Source organism: Ustilaginoidea virens, chromosome 2 (assembly GCF_000687475.1).
Source record: "Ustilaginoidea virens chromosome 2, complete sequence".
Lineage (NCBI taxonomy): Eukaryota > Fungi > Ascomycota > Sordariomycetes > Hypocreales > Clavicipitaceae > Ustilaginoidea > Ustilaginoidea virens.
Window position 1 is genome coordinate 361,099 of NC_057317.1, and position 16,865 is coordinate 377,963.

The 16,865-nt window shown below is 52.0% G+C and overlaps 5 protein-coding genes across 5 annotated transcripts; 3 read left to right on the plus strand and 2 right to left on the minus strand.

Moving 5' to 3' along the window:
• Nucleotides 1-877: 877 nt before the first annotated feature.
• Nucleotides 878-1,692, minus strand: UV8b_01850 (uncharacterized protein; the record flags this gene model as incomplete). Its single annotated transcript, XM_043139348.1, has 2 exons — nucleotides 878-1,536; nucleotides 1,626-1,692. The coding sequence occupies 2 exons, from the start codon at nucleotides 1,690-1,692 to the stop codon at nucleotides 878-880; spliced, it is 726 nt and encodes a 241-aa protein (XP_042995282.1).
• Nucleotides 1,693-2,658: 966 nt separating this feature from the next.
• UV8b_01851 (uncharacterized protein) lies at nucleotides 2,659-2,904 on the plus strand (the record flags this gene model as incomplete). The annotated part of the gene is made up of 1 exon (XM_043139349.1): nucleotides 2,659-2,904. One exon carries the CDS (start codon nucleotides 2,659-2,661, stop codon nucleotides 2,902-2,904), a length of 246 nt encoding a protein of 81 aa, XP_042995283.1.
• Nucleotides 2,905-3,281: 377 nt separating this feature from the next.
• UV8b_01852 (uncharacterized protein) lies at nucleotides 3,282-4,947 on the plus strand (the record flags this gene model as incomplete). The annotated part of the gene is made up of 4 exons (XM_043139350.1): nucleotides 3,282-4,032; nucleotides 4,131-4,569; nucleotides 4,690-4,859; nucleotides 4,922-4,947. The coding sequence occupies 4 exons, from the start codon at nucleotides 3,282-3,284 to the stop codon at nucleotides 4,945-4,947; spliced, it is 1,386 nt and encodes a 461-aa protein (XP_042995284.1).
• An 817-nt stretch (nucleotides 4,948-5,764) lies between these two features.
• On the minus strand, nucleotides 5,765-8,083 carry UV8b_01853 (uncharacterized protein; the record flags this gene model as incomplete). The annotated part of the gene is made up of 3 exons (XM_043139351.1): nucleotides 5,765-7,328; nucleotides 7,398-8,001; nucleotides 8,077-8,083. 3 exons carry the CDS (start codon nucleotides 8,081-8,083, stop codon nucleotides 5,765-5,767), a joined length of 2,175 nt encoding a protein of 724 aa, XP_042995285.1.
• Nucleotides 8,084-9,249: 1,166 nt separating this feature from the next.
• Nucleotides 9,250-10,378, plus strand: UV8b_01854 (uncharacterized protein; the record flags this gene model as incomplete). Its single annotated transcript, XM_043139352.1, has 2 exons — nucleotides 9,250-10,011; nucleotides 10,106-10,378. The coding sequence occupies 2 exons, from the start codon at nucleotides 9,250-9,252 to the stop codon at nucleotides 10,376-10,378; spliced, it is 1,035 nt and encodes a 344-aa protein (XP_042995286.1).
• Nucleotides 10,379-16,865: the final 6,487 nt, after the last annotated feature.

A 16,865-nucleotide genomic window follows, 5' to 3' on the forward strand; every position in this document is an offset into this window, starting at 1 on the left:
GGGCGAATGCTATGTAGCACTGGGCCATCACAAGGGCCTCGGCATTCCTTGGTAGGAGCCCCCTGCGTGGAGAAGCCTGCATCAGCGACTGGACTTTTTTTACTTCAACGCGGGTCGTTCCTCAGTCAATGGTGCAGGGGAATCCAGTGATGAGGAAGATGGATTCCGTTTTTTGGGGAGGGTAAATAAAATGGCGCCGACGGCGACCTCCGGCTTTGCTCATGGCGGCCGAGGCAACAGTCCGTAGAGTGAAGAAGGTGATGGCAAGCATCGAGCAGAGTCCAAAATCAACGTCCAACATGAACCAGGCCTTTCGTCATTACCCCAGTACTCAGGACTCAATTCTTAGTCTTCTTAGTGGCCAGCGGTGTGCAGCCAGACGCCACGAAAGGGGCCGCCATTGGCCAGAGGGGCGCTCAATCCTCCATTATTGGCACTTGCACTGCTCGTTTGTTCCTGTCGGCGGGGATACCGGTGGATCATCACATGTGTCGGGAATGTCCGGATACGAATGTGGCACATGTAACCGAGGGAATAGTAGCCCCTTAGGGTTACCCCCGTGCCCACTATAAATAGCTGGTGACCTGAGTACTGTTGAGACAGGTCAGGTCAACCCTTTACAATATACCGCTTTCTCTCCCTGCTTCCTGACAGTTCCAAATCCACGTGGCGAAAGCACGCCTTGTCCCAAATCACACGGCTGGAGGGATTCGATCAACGAGGCTGCTTTGCGCAGCATGGGTTGTTTTCCTTTTCAAGTACCATGTGTTACAGTGCATGTCGAGCTTCTCCACCTCGGGCGGCAGAAGCTGTCCATGATGAAGGTTAAAGGGCGACTGTGATGGGTATGTAGGGCTTCAGGCGGCTAACCCGCTGCCTAATCATCATCGTAGTCGTGGTCGTCATATTCTTCAGCAAAGTCTTCTTCATAATCATCGGCGTAGTCCTCTTCATATTCCTCAGCAAGTTCCGCCTCTGCATATCCCATTTCAGCCTCGTAAAGCTCCTCGCGTTCCTCTTCGGGTTGCTCGCCCTCACCTCCGTCGTCACTGGAGCTGGAGCTGGAGCCGGGCCCATCGGCATACACACGATGCTCGTGTTCCCCCGCGTCCTGGCGGACGTGGTGATCCGCAAAGCCATGATGGGCAAGATCCCCCGCAACTGCACCGCCGGCGGCGCCCAAGAGCGCGCCGCCAATCATGCTTCCCTTCTTGTCACCCCCCTTGGCAGCATATGCGCCGCCGGGCGGAGGCCCGCTCCAAGGGCCGTATGCGCCCCCCGGAGGGCCCTGGACGTGGGGTGCCGCCGAGTAGCCGGGGGCGATCCATTGAACCTTGCGCGTTGCCTCCTCGCAGTAGAACCAGCGCTGGTGTTGCTGGTCGAAGCAAGGGGTCCAGCCCTGGGGCAGGGGCGGTTTGTCGGACGGGGGCTGGTACGTCGGTTGCGCGTGTGCGGCGTTGTATGAAGCGCCGGGATATGCGCCGTCTCGGCCCGCGCCAGGCTGCCCGTAGCTGCTTGCGCCGTAATCCCGGTTACCTAGAAAAGGGGGTGCATCAGTTGGTCCCTCTTTTTGCCCATGTGCCCGAGGAAGAAAAGCCAGCAACCGGTGGAGGAGGGGCACGAACCTGGCGGCGGCGGCGAGCCACCAAACTTTATGTCTCCAAACATTTTTGTTAGGCCTCGGACCGACATGGTGGCTGGATGTGTGCCGGCGCGGGTAGGGCAAGGCGATGAGATTTGAATCCGTATAGGCAGGGTGACGAGACTCGAAGGCAGGTTGATGAGAATGGGGATGCGGCTGTTAAAAGAAGCCCGGCCCCCTCGAGTGTCCTCCCAAGATGTTTTTGTTCTGGTGGTCTAGGACTCCAACAGGAGGGGAAAGCCGCAAGCCTATCTAGCGGCAAGTGGACCTTTTGGCCATGGCAGTTTGCATGGGAGCTGGCAGCCCCGGAGATTTCCTCATGGCTTGAACTTTGGCATATGTATCGTGCTCGCGGCGGAGGCCTCAGGCTTAGGAGGACAGGCAACGGACCCACAATAAATGTAGGATCAGCTTTTGACAGGATTCACGCCAGATGAAGCGTCGGGATTTCGTCCCAAAAAAAAAAAAAAAAAAAAAAAAAAGAGGAGAGACAAGAAGAAGAAGAATGTGATTGTTGAAAACCTGTTCGAGAAAGTTGCCCTTTTGCCGCCAGCATGTTCCAGTGGAGTATTGCTTCGACTTTGTGCCCTTGAATTTCTCGTCAAGAGGTGTCTACGCTGCCAGAGGCAACTGGCCGGCCAAGTCCAGAACCGGCCTGAAGGTAAAGTCATTCCGTGGAGCGGAGCCAAGTTGTCACATGGGAGGAGCTATCCGCACGGTACATTAAGCAAAGCGTGACGTGTCCCTAGACATGCCGTGATGAGTTTAAGGATTGATTTCACCCCGAAAACATTGCTTCGTATGCTGAGGCTCTGAGCAAGTACCTGGGCGAGTGGCGTTGGGGCTTGGGCGACCAGGCTCAGCACCCCAGTGCAGGACTCTGACTGCTCTGTACCCCCGCTACAAGGTAGGGGGACCTCGGTACCTTAGGTACCTAGAGTGACAAGTCTCAGCCTGCCCAGGGTCTGCTGCCTAGGAGCTAGGTGGAGGCTAGCGCCGCTGGAGCGAAGCTTGACATGCGCCGCTGTGCTCCGTACTGGAAGGCACCTCCGGTGTGGGAACCACCTGCCCCCACCCCATGTCCCATGACATGCCTGCCCCTCTTGAGCTCCGAGGCTGAGCAATCGCACAAGGTGACACAAGTGGGGGGAGGTGCCTTCCTCAGTCATCCGTGGCCCATGGAGTCTGAGTCTGCATGTGGTCCGGTCTGGTTGTTTTCGGCTCCGTCAGGCACAGGAATCCTCGCTCAACGCTCCGACTGACATCGCGGGATCCATTGTCGTCGCTGCTCCCTCCCACCCTCTCCTTGCGTCCGGGACGCCGAGATTGTTTTCCCCTCGTCCTGCGGCTCTTTGGCCTGTTTCGCGGAGAAACCTGAACCTGCTCCCCAAGACGGCTTTCACGACTCCTGGGGACCAGCAAGAGAATCCCGAGGCCAAGTCTAACCTGCCCGGCCCCGGCCACCCCTTGCACCTAAGATACTCCGGCTGCAGGCTCGTTCTTCTTGAGCTCAAGCCCCGCTTCAGACATCGTTTGGAACATCCTTAGTTCTTGGCTCGCCCCAGGTCCGGCAGCATCAGCCGCTGCGTTGCTTGCTCCTCTCCCACGCCGCGACCCGTCAGACCTACGCGCCATCGCCATGTCGGGATATCCGGGCCAGGGCTACTACGGTGCCCAGCAGCATCAGGGGGGAGGTGGTGGGTTCCACTCCGGCCAGGGACCCGGGTACGGATATGGCTACGGAAACTACGGCGGTCCTCCTCAGGGTCCTCCTCCGGGATCGTACGGCCCGCCGCAGGGCAACTACGGCCCTCCTCAGGGCAACTACGGTCCGCCCCAGGGCAACTACGGCCCTCCTCAGGGTAATTACGGCCCTCAAGGGGGCTACGGTCCTCCCCCGGGGCCTCGGCCGCCGTCCGGGCCTCCCCAGGGTTACAGCCACAGTCCGCAGCCGCAGTACGCGCGGCCTCCCCCGAGCGACCCCCCGCCTCCGGGCTACGACGCCTATGGCTATCCCATACAGGGAGGCGACTACGCTTACCGCGCCCAGGCTGGTCCTCCGCCCCCGACGGCCCCCCAGCAGTTTGGCCACGGCGCTCCTCAGGGCTACACGTTCCAGTACTCCAACTGCACGGGCAAGCGGAAGGCGTTGCTCATCGGCATCAACTACTTTGGGCAAAAGGGAGAGCTGCGAGGCTGCATCAACGATGTCCACAACGTGTCCAACTTCTTGATTGAGCGCTATGGCTACAAGCGCGAGGACATGGTCATGTTGACCGACGACCAGCAAAATCCCGTCATGCGACCAACCAAGGAAAACATGCTTCGTGCGATGGACTGGCTTGTCAAGGGTGCCCAGCCCAACGACGCCTTGTTTTTCCACTACTCTGGTAAGGAGCTTTCTGCGTCGTCTGGATTTTTTCTTCTTCCTCTTCTCAAAAACACACATACTGTGCAATAGCTTAAAAATGGCTGGCTGCCGTTCTAGGTCATGGCGGCCAGACAGAGGATCTGGATGGCGACGAGGACGACGGCTACGACGAAGTCATCTACCCCGTCGACCACGACAAGATGGGCCATATTGTCGACGACGAGATCCACATGCGGTTGGTGAAGCCGCTCCGGCCCGGCGTCCGCTTGACTGCGATTTTTGATTCCTGCCACTCGGCAACCGCCATGGACCTGCCGTACGTCTACTCCACCAAGGGGGTGCTGAAGGAGCCCAACCTGGCCAAGGAAGCCGGCCAAGGCCTTCTCAGCGCCCTGGGATCCTACGCCAGAGGCGACATGGGCGGGGTCGCCAGCTCCATCCTCGGCTTCGCCAAGTCGGCCTACAAAGGCGACGACGCCTACAACAAGACCAAGGACACGCGGACGTCCCCCGCAGACGTCGTCATGTGGTCCGGAAGCAAGGACAGTCAGACGTCGTAAGTCATCATCAGCCCGGGGGGTTCCAACCCCGGAGCAGACGAAGCAATGAAGCCGTCTCGTCGAGGGGCTTTGCGCAAAACAACGGAACGGGGGCCCGCTAATGCGTGCATGGACAGTGCCGACGCCACCATTGCCAACCAGGCCACCGGCGCCATGTCCTGGGCTTTCATCACCGCCCTCCGAAAGAACCCCCAGCAGAGCTACGTGGAGCTTCTGAACAGCATTCGGGATGTTCTTGCTTCCAAGTACACCCAGAAGCCCCAGCTGTCCTGCAGCCACCCGTTGGGTACGCTTTCCACCCGCCGCTCGTGCGACTCGATGTTGCTAACAGTTCTCCCCGGGGCGCAGATACCAACCTCTTGTTTGTGATGTAGAACGTTGGGTGGGAAGATGGGGGTCAAAGAGCACACGGCGGTAGACTGGGAGTGGCGGGCAAGACTTGGCTATTGTAACGGAACATGCTGTCGGCGTCCCGTCCCTGTCTACACACGGTGTTTATGCATCAAGATTGAAAGCTGCAAGCAAGTCCGTCCTCACGCACCGTGAAGTTTATGTAAAGAAAAACTGCCTGGCGCAGATGTGATGGCAGCGGTCCAGGTCTCTGTGCTCGTTTCCATGCTCTGCTGGAACTGCTCGACCCCCGTCCCCGGCCCTGTCAATCACCTCGGCGGGATTTCCGGCGACAGTTTGCGCCATGCGCACACGGCAAGGCCCCTTCATTCCCTAGCCCGTCAGCCATGCCGACACCATAGCACTTCTTTCCCGTGTTCAACGCCACCCAGAGCTACCGGACTGCGCAATGCGAGCCCGCCGAGACGCCCGCCAGCGAGCCGAGGGGCGAAGCGGAGGTGCGAGCAAAAGCCACATGGGCCGTGCTGGGGGGGCCCTTGTTCGTAGGCTCCGTTTGATGCTTTTTGAGAAGCAGCGTTTGTGTGGTTGCTGTGCACCGGTTTACTGGCCGCGCTGTTTGCTAGCCGGCCCTATACAGTATATAGGTCATGTAGCAGCCTCGTGACAGCACCTGATGTGTATGTAGATGGGCATTTCTCCCCTCTTAGATAGCCTAGATGGCCATCATCATCTTCGTTTTCCAGCATCGTTGTGCTGCTGCATTACACAGGGCAACAGCATCTCACCCGCAGCGAAACAACCGGCGAAACACCGGCGAAACAACCGGCGAAGCAACCGCCGCTACAGCCTCTCCAGCAGCATGACCCTGCTGGCATAGTCCCCCTGGAACTCGTGGGCGATGCCGCCGTTCATCAGCGTCGCCCCCGAGTAGACCCGTCCGCCGTCGACCCTGTACCGCGCCGCCGGGTCCAGCCCCTGCAGACGCAGGATCGGGCAGTTGTGCACGGGGGCGCTGCGGACCTGGAACAGGAACAGCACGGCCTCCCCCCCGTCCTCGGACACGAACAGCGCCGCGGGGAAGTTGGACTCGCCCGGCAGCCTGAGGCGCCACATGTCGCCGCGGACCACGACCGGGTTGACCTTTTCCGCCAGCGCAATCAGCGCGGGGAGCTCGCGCCTCTCGCGGTCCGGGAGGCGGGCCGGGTCGAGCTCGAGCCCAAACGACCCGCCCATCATGGCGACGTGCGCCCGGAAGGAGACGCTCGTGGAGCGGCCGGTCAGGCCGTAGGGCACGGCGCCGACGTGGGCGCCCATGGACGACGCGGGGTGCGCGAGCGAGGCGCCGAACTGGATGGCCAGCCGGTCGTGGGCGTCGGTGTTGTCCGACGTCCAGCTCTGCGGGAAGTAGTGCAGCATGCCGGGGTCGAAGCGGCCGCCGCCCGAGGCGCACCCCTCCCAGAGGACGTGGGGGAAGCGCGCGGTCAGGGTGTCCAGCACGCGGTAGAGGCCCAGCATGTAGGCGTGGTAGCTCCGCGGCGACGGGGTCTCGTGCATGCCTCTGTTGTTGTCCCACTTGACGTACGTGATGGGTGCCGAGGCGAGAATCCTGGAGACGGAGTCGATGACGAAGTCTTGTACTTGCCCCAAGGCCAGGTTCAGCACGAGCTGCTGGCGGCTTTCTGTGCGGGGGTAGTCGCCCGCGCAGAGCACCCAGTCCGGGTGTCGCTCGTAGAGCTCCGACTGCGGGTTGACCATCTCGGGCTCGACCCAGATGCCAAACTGCATGGTGCTGGGCTGGCCGTCCGGCCCCGACGACGAGTTTGCCACCGGGAGCCTCCTCACCTTGTCTGCTATGGACTTTAAGCCGTGCGGGAACCGCGAGGGGTTCGGTTCCCAGTCGCCCAAGCCAGCGCCGTCGTCCACGCGCGGGTACTTGACGCCGAACCAGCCGTCGTCGAGGACGAGAAGCTTGACGCCGAGCTTGGCGGCATCCTGCGCCAGTGTGTAAATGGTGTGCTCGTCATACTCAAAGTAGAGGCCCTCCCAGCTGTTGAGGAGCACGGGGCGGGGTTTGTCTACAAAGGGGCTCCTGATGAGATTCTCCCTGTACAGCCGATGCAGCTTCCGGGACATGTCTCCGATGCCGTCTGCAGAGAAGATGCTGACGCATTCGGGCGACGTGAGGGATTCTCCCGGCTGGAGGGGCCAGGCCAGCTGGTGGTGGTTCATGCCCATCAGAACGCGGGTCAGGCCTCGAGGACCCATCTCGACTTCAGCTCCGAAGGAGCCGGAGTAGATGAGGGAAAACGCCCAGACATTGCCCTGAGATTCGGTCGTTGCGGGCTGAACCAATGCTAGGAATGGGTTGTTGTAATGAGACGAGTATCCGGTTGTGCTGCCGAAACTGCAAACAGGTCTGGTCAGAAAGAGAAGAAACTCACCCGGCTTGCGTTTTGCATTATCCAAGACTCACCCCTGCGTTCCGTAGTCAACCTTGCGCCGAGTCCTCGTGCACTCCCTCACCCACTCCCCCCGAAGCTGGAGCATGTCGTAGTCGTCGTACGGCAAGTCGGTGCTGAAGCTAGCCAGCTTCTCGACCACGACCGGCTTGTCGCTCTTGTTGGTGACGGTGGCGCTCCTCGCAAGAGCGTCGTGCTTGGCGAAGACGGAGTACCGCAAGTCAACCTGCAGGGCAGAGACGGAATCATACATTTGCACCACGAGCGTGGTGACCTCGTCTTGCGTGCCGAATGTCGCCGGCAACCCGGGCAGCCTTGGCTTGCCCCTCGACACCTCGTGCGCGACGTACTTGAAGGCGCTGACGGTGTGTCCCTCGGCCTGCGTGATGCGCACGGCCGGCGAGCGGAAATCGCCCCGGCCCAGGTCGGGGAACTCGCGCCGCAGGTGCTCGCAGCTCGACCACCCGCCGCCGATGGAGCCGGCGGGCCCGGCAAAGAGTTCCGTCACAGGGCCGCCAAAGTGGTCGGAGATGAGGTCGCCCGAGGCCTCGTCAGCGTGGAAGCGGTACGAGAAGGCTTTGCCGTTGAGGGCGAAACGCTGGGCGTCTACCACGACGGCTGCGAGTGACATCGACATCAGTCAGCGACGGTGTTTCAAGGCCGCCAGGGGGGGTCCAGGGATGCAAACTATACATTCCATTTCAGGAAGCAGGGTACGAGCATCGCCACTGGGCCGGGGTGCTGGTTACGGTCATGGGCAAACGGCGCGGGGTGGCGGGCAAGAGGAATGGAAGTTAGTAGGGTCTAAAAGACGGTTCGAGAGAAAAAGGAGGAACACGATTGCTGGAAACGGCAGCAATAGTTTGCCATGTTATCATTGCTTCAAATGCCCGCGATGAGGGGAGGCATGATGTGGGAGAAGTGGAGGCGGTGGACGAGTTTGTTGAGCCAAGCCGGGGTACGGAGTACTAAGTACCTTTATGCATGATTTTCCATATCAAGTGACCTTGCTTTTCGCTAATCTGAGACTAAGCACGTTTAGCCAAATTTAGTAAGGCGCATAGCGGGGGATCCCGCTAGTGTGACCAGCAGTAGCATCCTTAAATACACAATATTCACACTAAATTCAAGACAAAGGGATAATATAAGGTATTGGAGTTACTTTAAGGCTATCACAGAAGCAAAAGTCGTAATGTTGTGAGTGATAAGAAAGGAGAAGACTCTATATATATGCGGTCCATAGAAAAATAGGTGTAAAGATTCAGCCCCGTTCCCCCCGCATTCGAGATTCATTGCCGCCGATGCAAGTTCCCCGTCAGGCCACCCAGCACCCTAGTGTACTCAATATTTATATACTCCGTATTTATGTATATGAACCCCCCCTTTCCTCTTCAATAATCTGTTTCTTGCTTAATTATGTGTTCGCCGCTCTGCAAGAGGTGAGCGGTGCATGCACCCAATCGCGCTGCAGGAAAAAGCGGGCCGCAGCGGCCGGATGCCCCTGATTGGCCCAACGATTCAACAGCCGGCTTGCCCCGCTTTAGCGTCGCCTCAATCACACGTCACGATGAAAGGTGACATGTTTTGCTTGCATCATCCCTTCCCACCAGTTACGTTGTCGCCATCTACCGACTCGACGGCTGACAAAAGCTCGACTTCGAAGCCCGCCGAACGAACGGAACAAATGACAAGTCTTGCGAGAATGAAAGGCTTTCCGGCGAATAAAATGGCTGGATTGGACGCCCTTTTCCATTCCTCTTTCACCTCATCCCATCCGCTGCGTCGTCCACTGCATCATCCTCATCATCATCATCATCATCATCATCATCATCATTATCCTCATCCTCATCCTCATCATCACCCAACATGACTGCCAACAGTACGCTCGTGTACAAAAGCATCCCCAAGGGATACCCCGTCCCCGGCCAGGACGTCCTCGTCGAAACGCGCGAGATTGACCTCAACAGCGTCCCCCCCGGCGGGCTCCTAGTCGCGGTCTTCTACGCCTCCTTGGACCCCTACCTCCGCGGCAAGATGCGAGACCCCAGCATCCCGTCCTACACGCCTGCCTACACCCCAGACGAGCCCATCGCCAACGACACCATCGCCAAGGTCCTCAAGAGCGACCACCCGGACTTCCGGCCCGGCGACATGGTCAAGTCCTACGGCCCCATCGCCGAGTACGCCGCCATCCCGGACCCGGCATCCCAGCGCGTCACCAAGATCCACAACCCGTACAACCTCGACCTCGCCCTCTTCCTCGGCCCGCTGGGCATGCCCGGCCTGACCGCCTGGTCCAGCCTGTACGAGATCGGCCGGCCCAAGAAGGGCGAGACCATCCTTGTCAGCTCGGCCGCCGGCGCCGTCGGCCAGCTGGTCGGCCAGATGGCCAAGAAGGAAGGCCTCCGGGTGGTTGGCTCCGTCGGCTCGGACGAGAAGCTCGACTTTATCACGCGGGAGCTCGGGTTCGACGGTGGCTTCAACTACAAGAGGGAGCGGCCGGCCGACGCGCTCAAGCGGCTGGCTTCGGACGGCATCGACATTTACTACGACAACGTCGGGGGCGAGCACCTGGAAGCAGCGCTCGACGGCTTCAAAGACCACGGGAGAGCGGTTGCCTGCGGAATGGTATGGTCCCTTCTTCCCCTTGCCGTTTTGCGTGTGTGCTGGGGGGGTGGGTAAAGGGAGCTCTGACTGACTTTCCATCTTCGTTACTATCTAGATCAGCCAGTACAATACGGAGGAACCGTACCCTATTCGCAACCTGATGCAGGTCGTCACCAAGCAGCTCACCATCCGGGGATTCGTCGTCGGGGATTCCGACTTCGGCCCCGCCTACCACAAGGAGCACCAGGAAAAGCTGCAGAAGTGGTTGGCGGACGGCAGCTTCAAAGCCAAGCTTCATTTCATCGAGGGCATCGACAATGCCGCCGAGGGGCTGGTGGGCATTTTCCGGGGCGAGAACTTTGGCAAGGCTGTGTTGCGCATCAAGTAGGGGAAGTGGCTTATGGGGATGGTAGTGGTTTTGGAGCTGGAACTACCGCGGCTGCTGGCACAGAACTTGCTTGCCTGAATTGTCATGTATCGAAGGAGTCTGTCTGATTGTTGGGGGGGGGGGGCGTATTGTTTTTTCTCAAAAGATTGCTCCAACGGGTCCTCGGATCCATCCTTTGCCTAGTCGTGATGCCACAACCATCTTGGCTGGCGTCTGATGCATTTGAGCTTTCTTGCTGTCATCGTGAAAAGAATGCGCAGTGAGGACCATTATACGGATATTGTCCACGACGGAAAATGACGTCATTCAGTGCCCTTGTTCATGTGGTTCTGTTGGAGGGAAATTGGCTTGTCTGTAATATAGATATCGGTCATATCCGAGGTCGGATGTGCCGAGTTCCCCCTAGATCAGTAAGCCCTTAGGGGTACCCCCTATCCCACTATAAATAGCTGGGAACACAAGTCTCTTAGAGAAGACTTGGTTCCTTTAATCAAGCATTATCGCATTTTCCCTATGCATTCTGACATAGTAGCAATTGCGTAAATATCACAACAAAAACCTCATTTTTATCCCTTACCTTATGGCCCAGCCTTAAGATCAACTATTATCTTTATTTTGCTATAAAAGCCATTATTTTCCGGATCCTATTTGAGCAAGCTCTAGATTCCCCATTAAATCCGTCAAAAGCCTTATTGCTAATATACTCGTGTGGCCTCATCAATTAAAAAGGAGGCTATTCAGGAGGAAAATAGCGATATTTCCTTTAAAAGTAACCAACCGATATTTTAACCGCTATTTTCGTTAGATCAATTTATGCCCTAAATATCGTTATCAGCGAAAATAGGTACTATTACTAATAATAGCTCCAAACCAGCAGTCAAGCTAATATCCCGATATGACTGGGATATTTAGTATGATTATATTCAAAAGCGTGCTTTAGATAATAATATTTAGATATTCGTTAATCCTAAGGGCTTAGAAATGCTAAATATGCCCCTTCTGCCGGCATAGGAATTAGATGAACCTATCTATTCCATGCAGGCATCAGCATTAACACTAATATCTGCAGTAATAGTAGATTCATCAATAAAAGCTATAGATCGTGCCCCTTCTGCAAATACCAGAGCTGTATCGGCAGCTAAGGCATTATCGGTAGCACTAACGGTAAGAATAAGAATAATCCGGCCGCAGTAAGTCGAGAATATTAAAGAAAACCACCACTTCAAGCCGATACAACGCCCTAGTGGTATTACTACTGCAGAATAGATGAAACAAGCCAATATTTAGTATAATATTTAGAACGACCGTTATATAATATTTAGTTAGAATCTTCGAGCATATACGGCGTAGTTTGAATTAACGCTAAGCCCTAGCTATAAGATATTAGTAGCAGGCGATCAGAACATTTAAGGAAAAATTTAATGCCTAATAAAATATATGCGACCGGTTTAGCTTATTATCTGGGAATACCTCGAAGAAAAATTTAAGCAGGCTATACAATGTAACCTCGGAAGATATAATATAGAGGAATAGTTTAACGAAATCTCTATATTATATAAGCGATTAGTATAAATAGACTCGATCCTTATTAATAGGAATATGCCTATTAAATAGCTAGCGGAAGCTCTTCGTTAAAAGTATCCTACCTTTAAAGAAAAAATCCTTAATCGAATAGTGAAAATATAAAAATAGAATAAATATCTCGATTTTCTAACAACCGTTAAATATATTCGGCAGAAATAAAAGCTAAAAGAGAAGGGGAAGGTTAGCAATAGTTATATAGCATTTATAACTAATAATACCAAACCTTTATTGCAAGCCGCTTCTAGTAATGCTTTAGCTTTATCTTTAGCAGAGAAAAAGACCTGTAAATACTATGGCAAGCCCTATATAGTAAAGGGGCCTTATTATAAGAATTATTAGATATTGACTCTATTGATAGCTCTAAACCACTTAAAAGATAGGATTAGCAAGAAAAGCTAGGAAGCTATATATAAAAAGATAAAAAAGGAATCTAAAAAGGTGTAAAATATATTTAAGGCCTTTTAAGATAAATATAAGGGTAAAGGCAAAGGCAAAAGCAACGATAATAATAATAAGGAAGAAGATAGATCAATAGAGAAAGAAAAGGAAGATAAAGTATTTACAATATCTATTCTTTCTATAGGAACTTACCTAAATAATTTAGGCCTTTTAAAGTCTCATATTATACTCGATAGTAGCGCTTTAATGCACGTTTTTAATAATATAAAATAGTTTATTAATATCGACTATAATATCAACGAGTATATCATTTATAATACTTATAATAGTATTTCGAAAGTCTTTAGTATTAGCTCTATTCGAATTGTATTATAGGATAGAAGGGCTATTACCTTTATCGATATTCTATATAATCCGACGATCGTAGCGAATCTTCTTATTATAAAAAAAATAAGAAATAAAAGATTATTTTAGAATAACGAAGTCGACGAAATTTACCTATAGAAAAATAGTCAATAAGAAGTGATCTTTTAAGTTTCTTAGGTGGAAGAAAGGCCCTATATCCTCTACTAAAGTAGTAGAAATAATATACCTATAGATGAATTCATCACGAGGGCTTAAAATAAAGCCTTAATTATTGACGAAGCCTATTTAGCTTAAAGAGATAATCGCTAGCCTAAAACTTCGATGAAAACGCCTTATACTATCTGGCATATACATTTTAGGCACCCGGGTCGGGATTCAATAGATTATATCTTCAAAGATATATTGCAGATGCCCAAGGAAAAAAAAGCTTCAAATTATAAGGTTTATAACTGTTGCAAAATGGTGACTCAGAACACTGTTGGAAAGTATACTAAGTACCGACAGTGGCGTACAAGGCGTTGCAGAATAAAACAAGCTGGTTAAAGATTAAAAACGCACACACGGGGTTGACCAGAGCAAAGATATCAGGGAAATCTGATTCTAATTGTTGGTGATTATTCTAGCTAGAAAGAGGGAATTTTAGGCATATTTCTACCATCTTAAAAAAGTGGTTGAAAATAATGAAAAACCGCAAAAATAGCGAAAAACCCGACGAAAAGTCGGTCTGCCCAACCGTGCCCAATATCCTACCCAATGCCTACCCAACCAAGCCCAGTGGCTTATAGCGGTGTGCCGGATGCCCTATAACAGCCTGCCGTACGGGCCGGAAGCCCTATATCGGTCTGCCGTAAATGACCGGTGTAGCGGGTGACTGTATGTAGAAGGCCGAAAGTGCTGGTTTGCCCATTTGGTAATCCCGTAGAAATGCGCCGCCTATTGTGGGCCCTGTGGCCCGCTGTGACCGGCCGCTGTGGCCGGCTGTGGGGCGCTGTGCCGGTGCCGTGACCGGCGCTGTGGCCCACTGTAATCGGCGTTGTGGGGCGCTATGCCCCACCATAGCGCCTGGTATAGCCACCGCGATATCTCAACGTAAAGACGTCGTACGGTAGCGAGACCAGTACCAAAATACAGCTAAAAAGGCGCTGATTTCAACACCCCCTCTGATTAGCAACATGGCTAATCCTAGCGTTAGAATAAAAGAAAGAAACCCTATAAAAAATCAGAAAAAAAGATGATGATGCTATAGGGATTGCAGCCCTAATAGCTGCCGAAATATGGGGAATTTCGGGCTTGGAAGTGGTTTGGTAAGTCCATCCGCAGGCATATCTGTCGTAGGTAAATAAGATATTTTTACTAGGCCACCGTGGGCCTTCTCACGTATATACCGGAATTTAAGCAAGGTATACTTAGTGCGGGCATGCTGATTTAGGTTATTTACATTAGAAATAGACCCTTAGTTATCGCAATATAATAGTATCAGGCGTTAAATATCGACCTGGATTTCTTTAAATAAATTAGATATCCACTCTACTTCGCAAATTGCCTTAAGCATTACATCAGACTCGGCTTCAAGCGTTGATAAAACCACAGTCGAAGACCATTTTAACCTCCAGCTAATAGGCCCACCATTCAAAGTAGTAAGATAACCACTAGTGGACTTCGAAGTCAGCCGGCACCCAGCAAAATCACTGTCAGAAAATGCAGCTAATACTACGGTAGCTTTAGCGGCTCGGTAATAAATGGCTATATTTGCCGTACCAGCTAAGTAGCGAAAGGCGCCCTTAGCAGCATTAAGCTATATAGTGGAAGCCTGTTATATATATCGTAATAAGTATTGCGTTGGAAAGGCAAGGTCAGGTCTTAATATCATTATTAATCACATCGATATCCCTACCAGCTGCTAGAATAAGTATTAATTACTAGCATCTAGCGGCGTATCGTCAGCCTCAGTAAGTATACCGGGCTATAGCAGGATTAGATGCGGTCGTGCATCCTTAAGGTTGAATTTCTTAAGGACTTCCGCAATAAATTGCAATTAGTGCAGCTATAACAGGCCCTTTTCTCTATCCCTAATAATCTATACTCCAAGAAAGAAGGAGGCAGGTCCTTAGTCTTCTATAGCGTAAACCTTATGGAACTTGGTCTTAAGCTGGTCAATATAGCTAAGATCTAGACCGACAATCAAGCAGTCATCTATATAGGTTATAATAAAGGTATGCGTTCCTTTATTATAGAAGACGGCAGCATCAGAAAGTAATGGCTTAAAACCCTCTTGCACTAGAAGGTCTTTTAACCGTAACTGCCACTCGCGAGGGCCTTGTTTTAGCCCATATAAGGCTTTCTTTAACAGTATGACCTATAATGCAGAGGGGTTATATCCAACCTTAGTAAGCAAGGCTAGAAGTCATTAACGCTATAGGTCAGACCATAAGGCTAGATTAGGTAAGAGTAGGCTTTCTGCAAATTCTAGAAAACCAGCTGGAATCTCTATATAAATCGTCTCCAGTAGTTCACTATTTAGAAAGGCACCAATAAAGTCGATCTGCTCTATTTCCTAGTTATTTGCAGCAGCAAGAGCAAGGATAATCCTCTATGTTAGTGGGATCGAAGTAGAGGCATAGGTCTCCATAAAGTCTTGCCCAGATACCTGCATAAAGCCTTTAATAACTAATCGTGCCTTATATTTAACCGGGTTATTATTCGCATCTTTCTTAACGCGAAAAATAGGCCGGTTACGCAATATTTTCCTACTAATAGGAACACTAGTCTTAGGAATAAATTGGAAGATATTTAAATCGATTAATTGCTCGAATTCCGAAAATAAGGCTTTTACCCAGCTATCCTTATATAGGCTGTATAAGACTTCCTTCCAGCTATTAGGCACACCTTCTAGGGCCCATTTTACAGCCTTAATCTTTGCTGCACAGTAAATATCGTAAAAAGCATAGGAAGGGTGGAAATCCTGTATAGAAGCCTCTAGGGGGCTGCCTAGGTATCCGAAAATCTAGTCGTTTTTCGGCTAGGTAGGTGGGAAAGCACCCCATTAGTCAGTCTATAGGTCAGACTATTGGTCAGACTATTGGTCAGTCTATAGGTTAGGCTATTGGTCAGCCTATAGGTCTAAAAGTAACCTATAGTATCTATAACCTAGGATACCTTACACGTCTCGTATCTATAGCTGCATTCTTCCTCGAATTCTACCCCTAATAGCCCTAACCTAGTATGGCTAAATAGGCACCTTTTCTAATACTCGAAATATTTTCTCCTACGGTCTCTTATTTAAAGCGATATCTAGACTCTCGAATTTCAGATATTCTAGTATAGGCAGCGTTTTACTATAGCAAAATGCTGCATTTACTAGGAAGCCGGGCGAAAAGGCAGAATCTATTGTGTCGGAAAGTCGCAGAAAATCAGTATATATGGGGCTTTAAGATTCGGACCATTAAAAATTTATTGTATAGGGCAGGTCAGAATTTTCACTTGTGTGGGTCATGCCCACTTTTGTGATGGATTCGGAAAATCTCTATAGTTGAGATTCCTAGTGACGAGAGCTTTCTGCATTTCCTAGCATTTGCAGCCTTTTTATATAGGAAAAAGGTGCATTTTCCTTAGCCGGTGAAAAAGGACCGTCTTACCTAAGCTAAAAAGCTGAGTTAGGCTAAAGCGATTTAGAATCGAAAGACGGCGAATTGCTGGGAAATATTGCAGAGTGCTATAGCGGGCCAATTGGTAGACCCACTGGTTGTAGCAGGCCTATTGGTTGTGGTAGGCCCGCTGGTTGTGGTGGATCCGTGTGCTGTATTAGGCCCATTTATAGGCCCGTAGGCTGTATTGGATCCGTGGCCTATAGCAGGCCTATGCCTTCGGCTACGCCAGAAATAGGCATATTTTGCCGAGGCGATTTCCAAGTAGGCTCTTCCAGAGCAATTTGGTCGATATTTACCCCCTCTAAATTAGAAGGCGGTTAGAAATCAAAAGTGCCCTCTAGGCCACTTAAAATAGGGCCTATACCTTCATTTTAGTAAGTAAAAGTAATAAAAGAGGTCTTAGTGACGACCCAGCGATATAGGATATAGACGAGGTAGGTGCCATTACCTAGCGTAGCTAGTAACCTACCTGACTCGGTCCGGGGGGCCAG